The sequence below is a fragment of the Lonchura striata genome, chromosome 14, assembly GCF_050655825.1.
Source record: "Lonchura striata isolate lonStrDom1 chromosome 14, ASM5065582v1, whole genome shotgun sequence".
NCBI lineage: Eukaryota > Metazoa > Chordata > Aves > Passeriformes > Estrildidae > Lonchura > Lonchura striata.
The window spans coordinates 3,065,557-3,083,627 of record NC_140716.1 but is presented as its reverse complement, the minus strand read 5'-3'; the positions used below and the strand labels follow the sequence as shown (position 1 = coordinate 3,083,627).

At 39.2% G+C, this 18,071-nt stretch overlaps 1 protein-coding gene across 6 annotated transcripts in view; it reads left to right on the top strand.

Annotated features, from left to right (window-relative positions):
- The window catches only part of USP22 (ubiquitin specific peptidase 22), an 88,232-nt gene that overhangs the window by 57,440 nt on the left and 12,721 nt on the right, over positions 1-18,071 (top strand). For all 6 annotated transcript variants that reach the window (XM_021549780.4, XM_021549797.4, XM_085592130.1 and 3 more), the window contains 2 exons: positions 6,337-6,506; positions 13,117-13,264. In XM_021549780.4, coding sequence (XP_021405455.1) covers positions 6,337-6,506; positions 13,117-13,264 — 318 coding nt within the window. The remainder of the gene's footprint in view (positions 1-6,336; positions 6,507-13,116; positions 13,265-18,071) is intronic.

The window sequence follows — 18,071 nt, the reverse complement described above, 5'->3', positions numbered from 1 at the left end:
TTAGGAAAAGTAAGTGCATGCCAGAGCACCTGGTTGAGGTGCCAGCCTGCATTCAGTGCGTGGGACACATTCCCCTTTTGGGTCTGGGTTGTCACTTGCTCAGGTGGAGTGAATTGTGTCTGGATCACTCCTTTAAAAGGACTGACTAAGCTGCTTTTGCCTCGAGGTAGAGCTGTGTTAACAGTGAAACGGGTCAGTAATGAGGATGAATTCCTCCAACTCTGTACAGCAGTGACACACCAAGACTGAGAACTTTGGGGTTTGATGATTCAGCCTTATAAACAGTCCTTGTCTTCTGGTGCTGCTGATACATCCAAGGAGGAACAATGACTATATTGTTTTCTCTCTACAGTTAATGATTTTGGAACACATGTGCCACTCATGGCATATTCTTCTTCCCTCCAATGTAGCAGCTTCTGTAGTTGGACTCCAGGGTTTTCAACTGGATACAAACTCCTGGACAGTTTCCTTTTGTACACATAAGCAAATTTTTTGCTGTTGAGCAATCTGTTACTTCAATTGCAATAGAAAAAAATGCAGTCATCCAGAAACCTTTAGCTAGAAATTGGAATGTTAAAGATAAAGGTTTCATTTAAAATTCAAATATTTCTTTTTCCTATGATGACTTTTTTTTTTTTTTTAATTCAAGAATATTTCTGGTTTATTGGCCTTTCTACTGTGTAGGAGTGGATAAACTTGTAGGTTTTGATGCAGTACACAATGTAGTGTATCTAAAATAGTCCTGTAATTTATTTTCTCTCTGTTTACAGGAGTTATTCTTCACTGTCTTATGCTGACAGCTTCTGGACTCAGTGTCTTCTGTATTATATGAAGGGGCTGGTTTTTATTTCATTCCTGTCAGTGACAAATGAAAATACTTACTTATAGTTAAAACAGTAAAAAGAAATCCAAATTTTTATAACAGTATTATCTAAATACAGTGTCCTCTGTCATCCTCTCAGCCTCTCTGCAGGATTCAGCATGGCCTATGAATCTTGATATGCACACATATATATGATATTTGAGAGAAATTTTTAGATAATGGAATGAAACAGTGAAATATTCATGTATAGACTATAACATATATAGAAAAAATTGAAAAAATGTATTACAGATCTCATTTTCTAAATTAAGATGCATTACTCTAAAACTCTATTCTGACTTGTGATTTAAAAGGCTTAGCTTAAAAGCTGGTGGAGCAGAAGAGTGAGTGAAGCTCTCCAGGTTGTGCCTGTTGGTGATGGAATAGCTCAGGGGGTGGAGGGTGGGTGTGTGGTGCTGGTGAAACAGCTCAGGGAAGGTGGTTTGTTTCCAAAGGGATTTACAGAGATTCAAACTGATCAGTGACTGACCTGGCAGTCCTGAATAGCTGGAGAGGAGGAGTCAAGTCAGAAAAATAAAAAAGAGAGAGCATGAGTTTGTTTTCACCTGGTTCAGCAGTAACCCAACAAGGAAGATGATTGCTCTCAGTGTTCACTTTTTGATCTGTCATATAATCCCTTGTTTGGTGTTGCTGTCAAAACTACTGTATTGAAAAAAAGATCTACTGATGAGCCAGTGTGAATCAATGAATCACAATTTTTTGCTTCCTCTTCTCCCTCCCAAGATGATTTTTTTTTCTTTATGGGTAGATTGCATGTTCTGGGTTTGCTGAAGGTAGTCAAATTGTTCAGTTCGTTTTTCAGATCATGTGGTTGAAATTTCTTGATTTAATTTGGCTGTGGCAAAAGTTTCTGTACCTTTTTCTTAAACAGTTGTCAAAACAATTTAATATCCAAATGTGTTATTGGTAAGTTTGTAAAAAATGTTCTGTAAAAACCTCTGAAGAGAAAGTTCTAATTCATTTGACTCAGTGTTCCTGCTTCTGTAGTTGCTGTGGGTTTCAGTCCCTGTGAAAGGATGCTTAGCTGAAGTGTTGGGAATAAATTAACCAGAACTGCATGGTTGGGGCTCTTTTGGTCACTCACATGATCATTGGTATCACAGAATGTGATGAGTTTTCCTGTGTAGACTTGTAATTTCACATATCTGTATACTGCTGCTTTCTGAAATGAGTATTTTTGTATTAACATTTCAGAAGGGATTAGCTTTGGAAAATAATTGCTGTCACTAACCCCATTAGCAAAACTGCTGCTCCTGGCATGCAGGTGGAACAGCAGCTCTGGGTCTGACTGGGCCACTGTTTGTGGCAGCTCCATTCAGGTCATATGTGATACATTCTACACCTGAGAGCTGAGAGAGAATCTGGGGGTAGTTTTAGGTGCTGGGAGGTAGGGTAGACCTCTTCTGAAATATTTTCAGAAAAATGCTCTTTAATGTTTTTGCCAATTCTTGTTGGATGAATGTAGGATGAAGACCCAAAATTCTTCTAGAAATCTTCACTGCTGTGCTGCACTGTTTGTTTCCAAGTGTGATGTTGAACTGTCTTTAAAGATTTCAGTGAGCTGTTCCTCAGCTTGCACTGACTTGTGACACCTCTGATGGAGCTGCAGGGAAGCACCAACACTGCTGGGGGCAGGGGACAAGGATTGCTCTAAGGGGTTGCCAGCCTGGGCTTCGTGTAGAGAGGTTCTCAAGGTTGGCTGTGCTTCAGTGCTTCTGAACCATCTCCTGGTTGTCTCACCAAGGTGCATTGTCCATTGACTCCTGCTCTTCCTTCCAGAGCCTTCATTCCACTAAATCCCAGGATTCTGCGTGGCAACATTTGTTCAGACTGGTTTGTGTGCTGTCTTTCCAGTCCCAGCCTGAAACTTGGGTTTGGAGGCAAACAGAACCTCCTCTATGAGGGCAAGATTGGTTTTTCTGTATTTTCTGTTCAGGTGTGGTCCTCTCATTTCCCTGCTTCCCCACCTCTAATAGCTGTAGAGTTACATTTATGGAGAAGTGGAATTTCCTTATCTTGTCTTGGATTTTTCATCTCCCCTGAGTGGGTGTACTGGCAGGACCAATGTTCTGGATCTCCCTGCATCCCAACAACCATTGTTGCCCAGTGTTGCAGATCTATTGTTTTGAGCATTGGAAAAACAGAATCCATTCCTAGAAGAAGATGGAAGAATTGAAGCTGACAAAGGTAAGCCAGCCAGAACCCAGCCTTGAGACCAAATGTACAAAGAACTTCCCAGATGGGTTTCCCTGTGCTCAAGGCATTGCAAAAGTAGATTTCTTCCCATTGCCTATGCCCTGCCTGCCCAGCTTTTGGCAGAATGAGAGTAGTGTTTGTATTCCATGCATGATGATTAAAGGATATTTCCTTCTTTTATGATTATTGCATACATGATAATTTTGTCTTCTCAGCAGCATTAATTTATTCCAATATTTACAATTGTATCAGCATGGTTCAGAGCTAAAATTTCTTTCCCGTGAAGTACATTTACCACAACAACACACATGCATGTGTAGAAAATATTAAGTATCTCACAGGTTGCCCTTGCTTATTTCAGCACAATTCATAAGAAGCAAAAATAAAGACAATGCTATGAAGCACAGCAGAGTTTTACAAAGTACCAGAGTTTTATTATTAGTTGGGGTTGGAGCCTGCTGACAATCCTTAGACTGTGACACTGTGTTCTGATTAGAGCCTGGTGGAGACCACTGTTGGTGCTCTAGCACAAACGGACTGCTGCTGCATGTGAGGTTTTGGCAGATTATATTTCTGTTAATTTATGACCCACATGTTGCAATGCTTGATTGTTCCAGAAAAACCTTGCCAGGCTTTATTAAAGGGGAGGGAATAGGTGTGGCAGGCACAAAGCTTTCACATTTTCAATATGTTATTGACCAGAGTGCTGTACAGGCTTTAATTTCTAGCTGTTTTTCTTTCCAACAAAACTAATTTTTGCCCAAAAAAGTTAAGCACAGGAGGATGTGTTGTTCTGAGTTCTGTCAGCTCTTTAGTTTACCTACATCAAATTCTGATGTTTTCCAGTGTGCTGCAATTACTTATGCAGTACCTGAGCTGTAGTTACTCATACCTGCTTCATTTCAAACAGCAGTTTAAGAGACTGTACAGCAGCTGTAGTCATTGCTCCCACAAGGGTAAGACTGATATGTGCTGGTTTCCTTTTTCCCTTTTCAACTGAGTAAGTTCTCATGTTTTGCTACAAATCACCATTATCTGATTTTTATTGGGGTTTGGAGTATTCACATTTCAGCCTTGTCTGTTTTGCAGGTTGCTTTGTCTTGGTTCATTCAAGTGAAGTCCCAGTACATGAATTGCTCCATTTAGATCCATGAAAAACTGACAGCAAAGACCAAGGAAGCAAAGTAAACCAAGAGCATTCTGAGTTTGGTGCCTGTAACTGTCTCCTGGTGGCAACTTTAAGGAAGATTTGATTCTTGTGGTCACAGAGAAAGATGGTCCAGCCACAGGCATGTAATAAATGATGCTTAATAAATTATTCCAAAAAGCTGCCTTTATGTGTTTGCTTTTGTTGACTGCTCTATTAGACACCAAAAAGTGCTAGGGGGAATCTCTTGATTTACTACTGGTTTTCTATGCTGAACAGGCTGGCTTTGAAATCTGGTGCTAACCAGAGGGAGAAATAGGGAGAGAATCATCTGCTTCTCAAAATGCATGTCAGGGAGCCTTCCAGCCTCCTGTGAGCACAGCCTGTGATTTAAATAAATCCAGTTAATTTTAAATCCAGAAAATGAGGGGAGAGGTAAGCAAGAGGTACCAAAATGTTTCTCCACTTGCACAGCACGAACCTCCTCCTGTTGTGACATTGTTTGCAGAGACACAGACTGGGAATTGAAATAAGATTGTGGACCAAGCTGAAGCATCACACAGTATTTCAAGCTGCTCCAACAAATTAACTATTTAACACTCTGCTAATGTTGTGCACACACTTATTGCCTCCCAGCATGAAAATCAAGCAAATAATTGCAACAAGCTTCTGCCCAGTAGAAGTCACTGTAATGTAATGAGAAACGTTGTCCTGTGAGTAAACAGAAGGAACAGGAGGAAGCTGTTGGAAGCAGGTCGATGTTGCTTTAGATACAGGAAAAAAGATTCAGGAGTGCTCTGTGTCTGTGCCTTCAGCTCCGGGTGCAGTTTCAAGCTGCTGTGGTGGCTGTTCTCCCTGGTAACATAGCAACTGGACCACACCCCCTCCTGCTGCAGGATGCTAAAGAGCCCTTGGAGCACTATCTGCTGTACTGCACGGGAACTGCACCACTTCTAATGACCACAGCACTGCCAGCTGAGAGGCTTTTTCATCCCATGGAATGACAAGGAAATTCCTCGTTCTGTGTCTAGTAATCCTGTTGTGTTTTCTTTCAATGTTTCTGGAGTAATCCTGTTTTTATTGCAGAAGATGACTATTTTGATTTTAAATCAATACCAGAGTTGTATTTATCGGTGCATTTTATCTCATTTCAAAGTAAGTTCTTGATTAAAAATAAGCATTCTTGGCCACCTGGTGCTCTTGTTTAGTGCTCCTGTGTGGTGGTATTATGTTAATATTTTGGAAGAATACTCAAAGATTTGAGCATGTTTTTCTTTTCACTTAGACCTTGCAAATGACTGAAAAGCTTTCCCCACTTCTAACCTCTCTTCTGTTGTGCAACAGAAGAGCTTTCCTTGAAACATCTTGGTTTCCAAGCACAAGGAATTGTCTCTGGCCATTACTGAACGTTTGACTTTAAGGTGTGATGAATACTCTTATGCCAAGTTGAATTTTTTGATGTATGCTGTAGATTAATTTACCTAAAATGAGTGTGGAATTAGTGTTGTTCAAAGTTTTTTTTTAATAGTTGTTATGTTCATATTTTGGGTTTAAAATCTCTGAAGTCTGCATTTGATGTCACAGCCTGACTTGGTTTGTCAGGGCTGTTTCCTTTGCTGCCTGTCTTAGAAAGATTATGATTATAACAGTACAAAAACCCTGTTCTGGCTTCATGACCTGCATGAGGGAAAGCTTTTTAAACAATCTGAAAACTTACTGGTTTCTTTAAATGTATTGGTTTCTTACTGTACTGACTTAGCAGTTGTTGTCATTGCACTTTGGTATCAGTCTTGGGAGGGACATGTTTTGGTGACATGTAGCACAACACCCATTGCAAAATAATGGTACTGGTGTTGCTGAACTTTTAGGTTTCCTTGTTTCTTAGAATTTAAGAAATCTACTGTAGTTCAGAAAGCTTCTGCAGCTTCTTGTGACTTGAGTACAAAAATACCAATTAGTCTCCCTAAAGCAGTATAAAACTGTCTTTGGAGGTGCGCATGTGATACCATAAATCCATGGCAATATTATGAAAACTATATAGAAATGCAAATCTACCATTTTTTTAACTTGATAATGCTTATGCATCCCCTCCCCCTTTCTGTCTTTATAGGTCTACGAGGGCTAATCAATCTTGGGAACACATGTTTTATGAACTGTATTGTCCAGGCACTTACCCACACTCCACTGCTGCGAGATTTCTTCCTCTCCGACAGGCACAAATGTGAAATGCAAAGCCCCAGCTCATGTCTGGTCTGTGAAATGTCTACACTCTTTCAGGAGGTGAGTGCTGTTTGCCACAAAGCGTTGCCTTGCCACAGCTGCTGTTTCTTAGCCCAAAAGGAATTGTGCTCTATTTGCAAATATAAAATGAATGCAAGTCGTGTTTCCCCTCAAAATGTAGCAAAACAAAGCAGTAAAGATTGAGACCTTACTGTCAAAAATACCCAGCTGCTGAAAGGGAATCTAATGGCTTTTAAGTCCTATTGTGAAGTCACCCTTGTTTAGGCAAAACTGGTGTTGGAAATAATTACAGTGCTGCCTGTTCTTCTGAGACTGATCTCAGGGAATCCTTAGTCTTAAAGCTGAATGTGTGCTTTAATTAAAGGTGCAAGTTGTAACTGGAAAATATGTCATGAGCTCTTCAGGTGATAATGGGAGTGAGAATAAAGCAGCAGTATACATCCTTGTGGTTTAAGGTACTGGATTATGTAGGTCTGTATGAATATTTAAAGATCTCAATTTAGTTCTTGTTCACCAGCAGAAACATCTTTTCTGTCATCTCTTACTTGCAAACCCAGTAAGGGCCAGGAAGGAGGATAAAGAGAAGTGAATGTGTTGCTACAGTTTGTGCCTTCCCTGTACAAGCTGCACTTCTTTCCCACTCAGGAGCCTGGCTTTGCAGTGTGTCTTTTCTGTAGTCTGGTTCATGCTGTGTGAGATGAGCACAGGCTTCTCCTTAATAAATAGTCCAAGAACCTTATTATCTATCTTAACTCTACATGAGTATTGTAAGGATTGTGGGTGGACATGGGCTCCTAGTTTTAAGAGGTCTTTCAAAACAAACCCAGTTCTGTGCCTTTCCCTCAGTGGTAGATCTGCTTTCTTGGTAAGTAAAATAAAACCAACCAAAAAACCAGAAGGAGCTGTGGTGTACATGCTGACATGGAGCATTTAAAATTGCTGGAGATGTCTGTACACAGAGCAGGTTTTCTGTGGATGTGCAGTCATGGAAGTTCATTCTGACAGGGACCAACCTAAAATAGCTTTACCCTTATCTTGTGATTTTCAATTTGATTTTACTCCTGTGCCTTTTTCACCAGAGATGATTCTTTTTGCTCACTGCAGGTGAGTTAAATATATATAGAAGAAGGTAAAGCTCCCTTAGTTGTTCCAGTACAAAGTTGTTTTCTGCTCATACTCAAGACTTCTGAGGATTTGCAACATTTCATGCTGCTTATCAATCATCAGCTGTATGTTACATTTCTTGGTTTTTGTTCTATTTTTCAATTGTTCCCGAGTCTCTCAGGAAAGGAGGTAAAAACAAAAGGCAGGCAGACCAATAGGTAGCAGCTGTAGGATTATTGAAACCAGATGTGCAGTTAAGTGGGGAAATACCACAATGCCTAGATGAAAAAATCAGTCATGGTATAGAAATACCAGTTTCTGTAGACTATTAATACAGAAATCTCTTTGCTTATTTAAAAATAAGGAGCTATTATATTCTTGATATCCTTTCATCAAATAGTGATACCAAAGTCTCAACACTGATGAACATCACCACACTATTTACACATGCATTTTTTAAAAAATCCCTTGGGAAAGGGGAAATGAGTGTTACATTACAGATTGAGAGGCTGCAGGAAAGATCAAGACTCTCTAGGTAATGATTTTTGTTTCCATTTTTGTGTGTGGAGCCCTGTTGATGGCTCAGGATGCTTTTTGCTCTACTGTGAGCATGGAACAAAGAACAGGGTGCTATCCAAAACAGGCTTAAATGCAGCATTTGTGTTACTGTGTTAGTTTCAGTTGTAATCAAGTTTAATTTCATACACAACTTTGGGATATTCAGCCTTCATTTTCAAATCAAAATTCATGCCTACACTTGCATTAGTTCTATTAATTAAATGTTCTGCAACATGGGGTTGTATGGAGAACAGCCGTATCTGTGACACCAGACTGTGCAGACAGCAATAGTCCCTGTCCTTATTTCACATTAAATACTTCAGCCATGTGCTGTGGGAGGACACAGAAAGTGACTCAACCTCCTTGAAGTAAAACTGGAGCTGAATCCTCCTAAGCAAAGCTGTTGGGTCTGTAACCAACTTGGTATATTTTAACTCACAAGCAGTAAATACCTTGTTGTGCTTATGGCTCTGTCAGCACCCATTGTACAGTTCTGTTCCCAGTGAGTTTTAATTTCTTTGCATTCAGAATTAAAACAAAAATCTTACAATTTTTGGAGCAGACTGGTGGTTGTGTTTCACATCCCAGCTCTCTAAAATGGTTGTAATGAAGATTCTGTCGCTGCCTTTGCAGAGCTGAGGTCTGAGCAAAGGAAGGCAAACCAGGAGATCTCAGTGCTATGGTTAAGAATTCCTTTGTAATTGAATTACCAGGGAAGCTTTGATTCAGGTTCTGTCTTGTTTCTACATAGCTTTCCCACTGGGATTAACTGGTGTGGTTATCCCAAAGCATCTTACCCAGGGACAGACAATCAGGGCAAGGGTTAATTTCATCTCCCCTCCACCCTTCTCTTCTGAAGGTGTGATCTTAGACAAATGGAATGCCAGGGGATCTGCTGAGTGCCTGAGTGGGAGCTCTCCAGGAGAAAAACTGGAGACTGTTTTGAGCATTGAATAAAACTTACTATATATAAATAAGCAAGTTTTGCTCTTTTGCCTCAAACAAAATTTACCCATCCCACTTTATTTCTTTCTTGTTTAAAATCATGTAGTTATATATAGGTTGAGTGGTTTCTCTGTGATAAATAGGAAGCTACAGAGTTCTTCCACCTTGAAGTAGGTTGGTGGTGAGTAATGACTATCAGATGATTCTCAGGACTGAGGTGATTTTTTCCTGGTAGCTCTTCTGGCAGACACACCAAGCATTGAGATCTGTTTGTTTTAAAAATATCTGACTGCATCAATTAACATTCTCCTTTGTGCTACATGAAACCCATTTCTCTAAAGAATCATGGCATGACTTACACTGCATAAGAAAAGGAATGGAGAGGATTTGGGAGTAACAGGTAGTGGTGAAGCTGGACAGGGGGAAGATATAGCACACAGAATCCGTTCATTGATCCTTTTGGCTGAAAGGCTTGGTGCACTCCTTTTTACCTACTGGTGTTTGTGTTGTAGTTTTGCTTCACCAACAAAAATTAATTTCAGGATGGTCCACACCCTGAGGTTTATCTAAATCTTTTCCAGAATGACTGCTCAGGAGGGTAGGATTAGAAGATCTGTGCCTCTTGTGCTCTGTGACTGGAATAGTAGGAATGGGAGTAGAGCAGAATGCAGTGCATCCACTCAGAGGTGGAAGGAACAAACCCTTCCTTTTTCCCATCATTACTCATCCCTGTGAGCTTAGCACAGTGCACAGCACAAGCACGGGAAGAGTTGAGAAGTGAGGACCAAGAGGGAAAAGGAGGAGATGATTTATGGCTTTGATATCTGAAGATGCTACTGTTGAAGTGACTTACGTATAAAATAAGTTACAACAAAGGTACTAGAGGGGAGAAAAATGTAGTTAAGGCTCTTTACATAGACAGAAGCCCTGCATTTTGTCATGGAAAATAGAGTTTGTGCTGATTTAGTAAAATTTAGTACTTTTCCCTGAAAGAAGTGAAAAACATACAGAGTTCATGCAAGCAAAATGTATTTTATAATTCTTTGGGAAGCCTCCAGAAGGTGTTCTCCTGCATATCTTCCATGTGTTGCCCAGTCCTTTCATCCATTGTAAATTGCCAGAAAATTTAAAGTCTTTACTGAGAACCAATTTCCAAGAGGAGTTTTTGAATCCTCAAATTGGACTTGAACCTGGTACAGGATTTCTGCCTATAAACTCATAATTACAAAGCTTATAGACTGTTTAGCGGATACATGTACAGGATAAATCAAATTTATCTGTTTATTCACATAATTGAGAAGCTTCTATGCATGTTTTTGGCAGGAGGAGGAGAAAGAAGTACAGATGTGTACGGTGGGATCTTGTTTTGTTTTAAAACCTCACTGTTGTCTATATATTTTTGGTAACAATAATGCAAATTACAAAGCATATAGTCTACTAAATCCTCCATAGATTCTTTCTAGAATTCAGCAGCAATTGTTTTAAGTGGAAAAACAAAATTACTTTTACTTGGACTGTGTGTAAGAATGGAGGCTTTGAATTCTGGTTAGTTTGTTCCTTTCTCCCCCCTTCCTTTTTTTTTCCTGGAATAGCAATTAAGCAGTGTATTACCCAGCACTTTGAAATTGCTCAAACTAGTTCTCTCCAATATAAACAACTGATACTGCTGAATTGAACACAAATTTAAACAAAAAAAGGACTTAAATTATGTTTGGAACAGTTGTTTAAGAGTTGTATTTTAAAGGTGACTTGCAAATACATCATTGTTTATATTTGCACACTTCAGTGAAAAGGTTGGAATAAAACTTTACATGGACTCTTTTCCTTTTTGTGGACTGGAACAGCTCTGATAGGCTGCTTTTCCCAGCAGCAAGGAAATGACAGAGATGGGATGGATGTTTTATACATTCCAGTTAAAATATTGTTATTGAATGTGTTCAGATTCTGTATTTTATTTAATATTTATCTGAGTAGTGAACCTTTTCTCCCATCCCACGTTCTTTTCGGGCAGATTTCTAGATTTTTGTGTGATAGTAGTTAATAATTTGGTAAAGCTTCATGTCAGATCCTTCTCATTCTACTGTGGCAGCAGAGAATGTAAAATCTGCTGGCAGGTCTTGTGTCTGCAGTGGAGTAATTACATGGAGTGCTGGTGGTTAAAATGACCGGAGAGCTCTGGGACTAATTGTAAGGAGTGACAGAACAGGGAAGTTTTATTGCTGCAGTTCCCTGAATTATGTTGAGCAGCAGCTGCATCAGCAGATTTCAATTACCACACTCCTGCTCCAGTCCCTCAGTGTCATCCTTGTTGGCATCAGAGTTAACTATTGATCTTTGTATTTATAGGAACATTTTGTGGTGTTTGGCTGCAGAGGTGCAGCTTCTTGTTTGGGAAAAGTGGAGCATTTTGTCAGGAAGAAATTTCTGAGGGAGGAATTACACTAAAATCATGTAGAAAACCTTACCAATATGAGGACTAAATGAAGATTGTGCTGCCTTTTGCCAACATATCCCTTAAAATACAGTGTTTTCTCTCAGCAGGTTTGTAGCACAGTGCCTGTGCTTGGACTTAGATAAAATGCTCAGAGACTGGGCTGGAGAAGGAAGCTCACTTTTCCAATAAGGATGAGAATTATATACTACTGGGGCTTTAAATCTTGTTTTTTGTTCTATGTATTTGCCACTTACTGTTTTCTGTTTGGGAAGAGTAACTGAAAAGAAACCACCATGGATTTGATAGGATCTTGGGAAAACATAATTGTGGTGTTGCAGGCAGCATTTACTGGCAGATACCTTTGCTGAAGGTGAGGGAAGGCAAAATGACTCACAAATGTTCACTTATTAAAAACAAAATGCTATTCTGTCAAGGGAATAAACTCTTCTGGGCCTTTCCTGACTCCTGCAGGTACACCATGAGCATCCCTGCTTTACTTTTGGAACTGGTAGCACTGTGCAGGGATAAAGGAAGGGCTGAACCTCAACCCAGGGAACACAGACCCTTAGTATGGATGGGTTTTTGACATGGTTTTTTTTGGGGGGTCGGTTGGTTGGGGTGTTTTTTGTTTGGGTTTTTTCAAGTGGGACCTGGCTATTTTTTAATGAAAAAAGTTTCTGTGGGCAGTGTCATCCTGCCCTGTGCTGATTTCCCTCCCCAGCTGTGTCACCCCCCAGCAGCAGCAGTATTTCACATCAGGCTGTGCTGACTGAATAATTCATCTATGCACTCTCTAATGTGCTTCTGGCAAAATCACCTGGGGCAGTTTTAGTCACTCTGCAGCCAGTTCATCAGATTTTGACTGAAGCAGATGAAGAAGCATCTGCAGGAGCTGGTCCAGCACCAGGTTCCCAGGCAGGGGACACCCTGCTGGAGCAGGGATGGCAGCTGGTTTTGGGGATCACTGACTGAATGGGGACCTTCAGCTCTGCTAACAGCTGGCTCAATAAAGTTGTTTTTAAAGCCTTTTACATTGAAAAGCCAGTACTGGCATGAGGCTGCTGCCCTGCTTAGAAATTTTTCCATAAAACTGGAGTGTGCACAGCATTTGGATGCAGAGTTGTCGTGGGTCAGGGATTGGCTGACAGTCAGCATCTTACATTCTAATCTTCAGTGTTTGTTCTGGTAGGGGGGGTGTCATTTCATTCACATGATTTGTGAATGAAATTGCTGATCCTTTTCAAGTGCAGGAATTTTTTTCCTTTCTTTCCTCCCCAGGCTATTTTAATAAAAGCCAGTGGTATCATTAAGCAAATTGTGAGTGATGTTTGTGTCTGTCTCCCCCACTCCCTGCACCCCCACAATTTTTTAGGCTAATCCATCACAAATTGATGGAATTTCAGGGGAGAAAACTGAGCTGCTCAGTTCTGAGATCACTCCTCCAGTAGTGTGTGACAAAAGCTATCTCTCTTCTTTATTATTAAGGCCATCAGAACTAAAGGGTTTAAATTGATTTGACTAATTGCGCTCATTTGACTTTTTAATAATGCGATGCACCGAGGCTGTGTCAGCTGTTAACAATCATGTCCTTCTCTTTGCTTTGAGCAGTTTTACTCTGGGCACCGATCTCCTCACATTCCATATAGGTTATTGCACCTGGTATGGACTCACGCACGGCATTTAGCAGGGTACGAGCAACAAGATGCACACGAGTTCCTCATTGCTGCATTAGATGTGCTACACAGACACTGCAAAGGTAAGGCTTGTCCTGAGGCTCCAATCAACAAGGATTATTGCATCAAAAGGAGGTAGAACCATCTCTTCTTAAACCAAGTCTAGTGCCAGTGCAGCACTCTTAGCAAATTCCTTTTAAAATGTTCGCTAGACTTAAAATATTTAGAAATAAATAAACCATTCCCACTGTCAAAAAGTACCAAGAGTTAGAAGCAGAGAAGCCTGTACATTGGTTTGAATCACCATGATGATGTTCTCTTATTGGTTGTGAGTCACTGTCTTTTCTTTTAAATTGCCATTTTAATTCTATTTATACTTTCAGTAGTTAGATCTCTTACTCAGTGTGACATGGGACTCATGAAAATAACATGGGGGAGAGGTTATGTCTTAATACTTAATATTATTATTCTGTCTTAATACTTAATATTATTATTCTGATTCTACTGTATTTTTGATACCAAATTGCTTACAGAAATGTGAATAAGAAAGAGCAATGGGTGGCTATGATATCTTGTTTTATTAGTCTGTATAGAACAATACATAATTGTACAATACAATAAAAATATTCAGTGTTATGAAGTATCTAAGTCTTGATTTTGTAATATTATATGAAATTATGTCTTTTCTGTTTGTTAGGCAAACTGAAAATTTCCCAATCTGCCAGTGTTTGCTCTAGCTTGATTCACTTACTGCAGCAGCAAAATTTTTACTATTCCTCCAAGGGAAAAGTAGTAGGGTTGATACTAACAGAACAAACAAAAAATCCTTGTTTATCAAAAAGGTTTAATCACTCAACTTTGCTCAAATGCTCTTAGGAAAAGCACTTAGAGTTCATTTTTTGGCTTATCAGAGGAAAGGCTGCTGCTGCTTCTCTGAACCACTGTGAATATTGCTTTTATCTCTAAGGTAGCCCTGCATGGCAGCAGATGGGCTTGTTCACATCCATAATTGGTGCCTCCAAAGGAATCTTCTCCAAAAAATGTATTGCTAAGGGCAGGAGTACACAGAGCAGTTCCTTTGTAGTTATTAATGTCTGTCATATGACAACCACTAACTGGATTTCAATAATCCAAATTAAACTGGTGTGGAAGTTCAGTAAGGAACAAAATCTACCCAAATATTGACTTCTTAACACTGAATAAATTCAGATGCAAACAGAAGCACTTCTTTGTTCATATTAAATTTCTAAACCATTGATCTAACAAATCTTGAAGTTTTTTTTATCATCTCTGATATAAGATAATGCTCATATTTCTTCTACACATCCTCATTAATTAATGAAGTAGTATTTGTGTCTCAGAATTGTAAAGAGAAAAACTTGCAACAGTAAAGGTCCCTGAGCTCTTCTCAAACTGATAAAGAATCTGAAAAGACTTTAGAGAAAAAAATGTGGTTTGACTTTAAATGAACAATCTCTCTGACATATCTTCCTTGACATCTCTGCAGCCAGGTTTTCAAATTTCTGTTTTTGAAGAAATAGAGAGGCTTTTATTAAATCATAGTAAATAATCTGTACCACATCAAGGTAATTTAAAAGAAGTGGTTGAACAGTTGTGTGGGAACCAAACAAGTTAATCTAAACCAGAATTTCAAGCATAGTCATGCAAAACCACATTTGGAATGAACTAGTTTTCAGTGTAATGAGAAAGTTTTCCCACTTGTGTATCCACACAGACACACTTGCATGTGAAGTGTGCAGATGTAAAAATATTATTACTAATAGTGAGAATATGTCCTACAGCTACAATAAGCAAATAATACCTCCCCTGCCAGTATTAAATATTTATTTTAATGAATGAAGAAAGCTTTTAAAGCTTCCAGTCAATAGTAATGAAGTTTTACAATTAACACATAGTGAAATAAAATAAAGTCATGGGGGAAATTTTGCTCCAGTTTTTTGGACATTATTCATGATCACCAAGGCTTCAGGCACCAAAGTAAATGAAAGTGTTCCTTATGTATAAATATCCAGTGATGTTTGTCTGGCTGCCATTAGTCATTTATCCCTTTTCCATTCTGTGTACTCAGCTGTCTAGGAAGTGTCTTAATGCAAGTGAACACAAAGCTGTGAATATTTATTGTTGATTTGTCACTGCCTAAATTAAGAAAAATGCATGATTTTGATGTCCATGTAAAGATAAGTTTTGTAATCCTACGACTGCCCTGAGATGATTATGTGGGCAGCCTGGCCCAAGCAATTTTTTTTATTTGTTTGGTGTTTTAAATGCTGGTAGAATCTATACTGTGCTTTAGTGGCATCTGTGGAGTTTTGGAAGGCCAGGACACCTGTCTGATCTCCATGTAAATCCTGTCTGAGGGGTGACAGATGTGCTGGCACTGTTGGGTTGAGCTGTGGCATCTGGGCAGGGCATATTCTAAACCCTCAATAGGGCTTCTCTGTGCTGCTGGAGTAATAGGAAATATTTCTGAATAAAAAGGGGTTAAGTGTGTCTTGCCTGTGCATCACTTTTTCATTTCAACAGCTGGAGGCAGGTGATCTAACTGGAAAGTAGTATTTTGGTGGAAGAAATAGTGTAAATAATCTGTATTTCTGCCCAGGCTGTAAAGCATTAAGTCAGCTTTTAGTCAACATGACAGATGCATCTTTATCCCCAGTGCTCTGGGATAAATTTGGGGTTCTAACTCTGCAAACTTCCACACCACTGAGGTTCCAATCATGCAGACACCTTTTAGTTTCCCACCTTTGTCTCAGACATCCTCAAGCTTGGGGAAACTTAGATCAGAATTACTGTTCTTTTAAAAGGATCAAGACTGCAAGTCAAAAATTACTGTTCTGTCCAGTGGCATCACTGGCTGTGGGGGTTTCTGCAGGAGCAACAGCACTCAAGTGGCAGAGATGGGCACTGGTACACAAAGGATCAAAAAGCAAGATAAAAAAATATAAGTAATCTGTGGTTTTATCCCAAACTTTATCCAGTAGTTTTAAAAAAGGGAGAGTAGTACTTTAAAGCTGATTATTCCTCATTTATTTGGATTTCTTGAAGCGTTTTGCATTCTCCTTTAACAAGGAGTGCTGCAAAACAAATCTGAAAACAGAATCTGAAACCAGAAAAAGAATGGTGTACTGAGATTTGGGAGGAAAACACTGCCCTGCTCTGTGAATTCTGTATGATATTCTTAGGAGTTGATAGAGCATATGCTTGTGAAACATGTCATCTGCTCTGATCCATATAGATTTGTGTATTGCTTTGTCAGAAATAACAAGCACTTGTTCAGAACATCAGGGACCAAATCAAAGCAGAAATATTAACATTAATGTTTTGTTTTGATAAAAACCCCTTTTAAAATCTGACAATTCTTGACTTCTCTTTTCTCATTTAAAATACAGAATGGAAAATTGAGTCAAAACTTGTATTTTTATATCAAAACCAAAAGCAGTCTTTAAAAGTTGTGTATTTTAAAGCTGTTTTTACTGCTGTTGTGTATTATTTACCTTTAGTGGTATATTAAATGCCTAATTTGAACACAGATTAACATGCTTAATTATTTCACAGACACAGTAGTAACCTGTGTGGGTTTTTTTGAAAGTTGCATTTAATTTGAGTCCAAACTCTTAAACTCAATTTTCAGCCATTCTCATAACCACATTAATGTGTACATTGATGCATTTTTAGGTTTGCTTTTAGTTTTGTGCTGACCATTCGTAGAAGCTGCTGATTTCCCTGGACCAGATTTAAACCCCCCCCCCCCAAAAAAAAAAAAAAATCTGAAATTAAAACCTAATTTGGGAGACAGAAATGTTGAAGGGGACCTTAACTTGAGCACAACAATCTAGCAGCTTCTAGTTCTCAGCTGCATAATATACCTCCCCTCAGCATCTGTTCCATATTGACAAGTGTGTGTAGGTGGTAATCTTACTCTTTTTTTCCCTCCTCTCCAACCAAATGTCATGGGAAATAATGTTGAGTGGGTAATACCCTTCTGTTTTGCTGGGAACAAGCTTGCAGGATATTCATTTGAGACCCTCTCATCACTGATCCTAATTGACTTGTGTAATTGAAAAGGGAGAGCTCATTTCTCTCTGTAGGAGGCAATGACTGTCTGCACAAGGTGTCCAGCTGGGATGGTACCTGTGATCTAGGGAAAAGCTCTCAGCACTGCTTTTCTCCTTCTGCCCCCTCAAAACAAAGCAGAGAGAATGGTTGAAATGGGGAGATTACAAGGATGTGGTAGTTCTTTAAAAAGGAAAAGTGGACTTTTAACCAAAAGCCAGTTAATTCTATTTTGAATATTTTCTTTAGTGCTTGTGAATATAAGTGAAGCTTTTTCTGTAGGTGAAGGATGCCTTGCACAGTCTCTATCCTGTATGCCCTCTTCATTAGCTTAGCATAATTGAGCCTTTTAAAAGCTCTTAAGTTCAGTAAGATTTAGCTGAAATTCCCATCAAGAAACGCCTTAGACCGAATGTGATAACCCCCAGCTTGAACCTCATACACTTGAAATCTAATTTTAGAGCATTTTCTTCAAGAGTCTTCTTAAGGAAACAATGTGCTTTTCTTGGCAATTCAAACAAAAGTTTCTAAAGCCTAAATCTGGCAGCTGAGGGAGAACTTTCCTGAGGCATTTAGAATCTAATTAACTCAAGTGGCCCATTGCAGCTTAGTAGGTATCACCTATGACTGCTTTTCCACACTTACTATCCACTATCCAGTGGAACCTTTGCCAGATTATTATATAATACTTTTCAGCATAACTCTAAAGCTTCATTGGAAAAAAAATCATTCTATCTGTTTCTACTACAAGAAAACTCCAGCTAGAGCTCCTTAGACACATGAAAATGGTCTATTGCCCTGATTTTAGAAACTTGT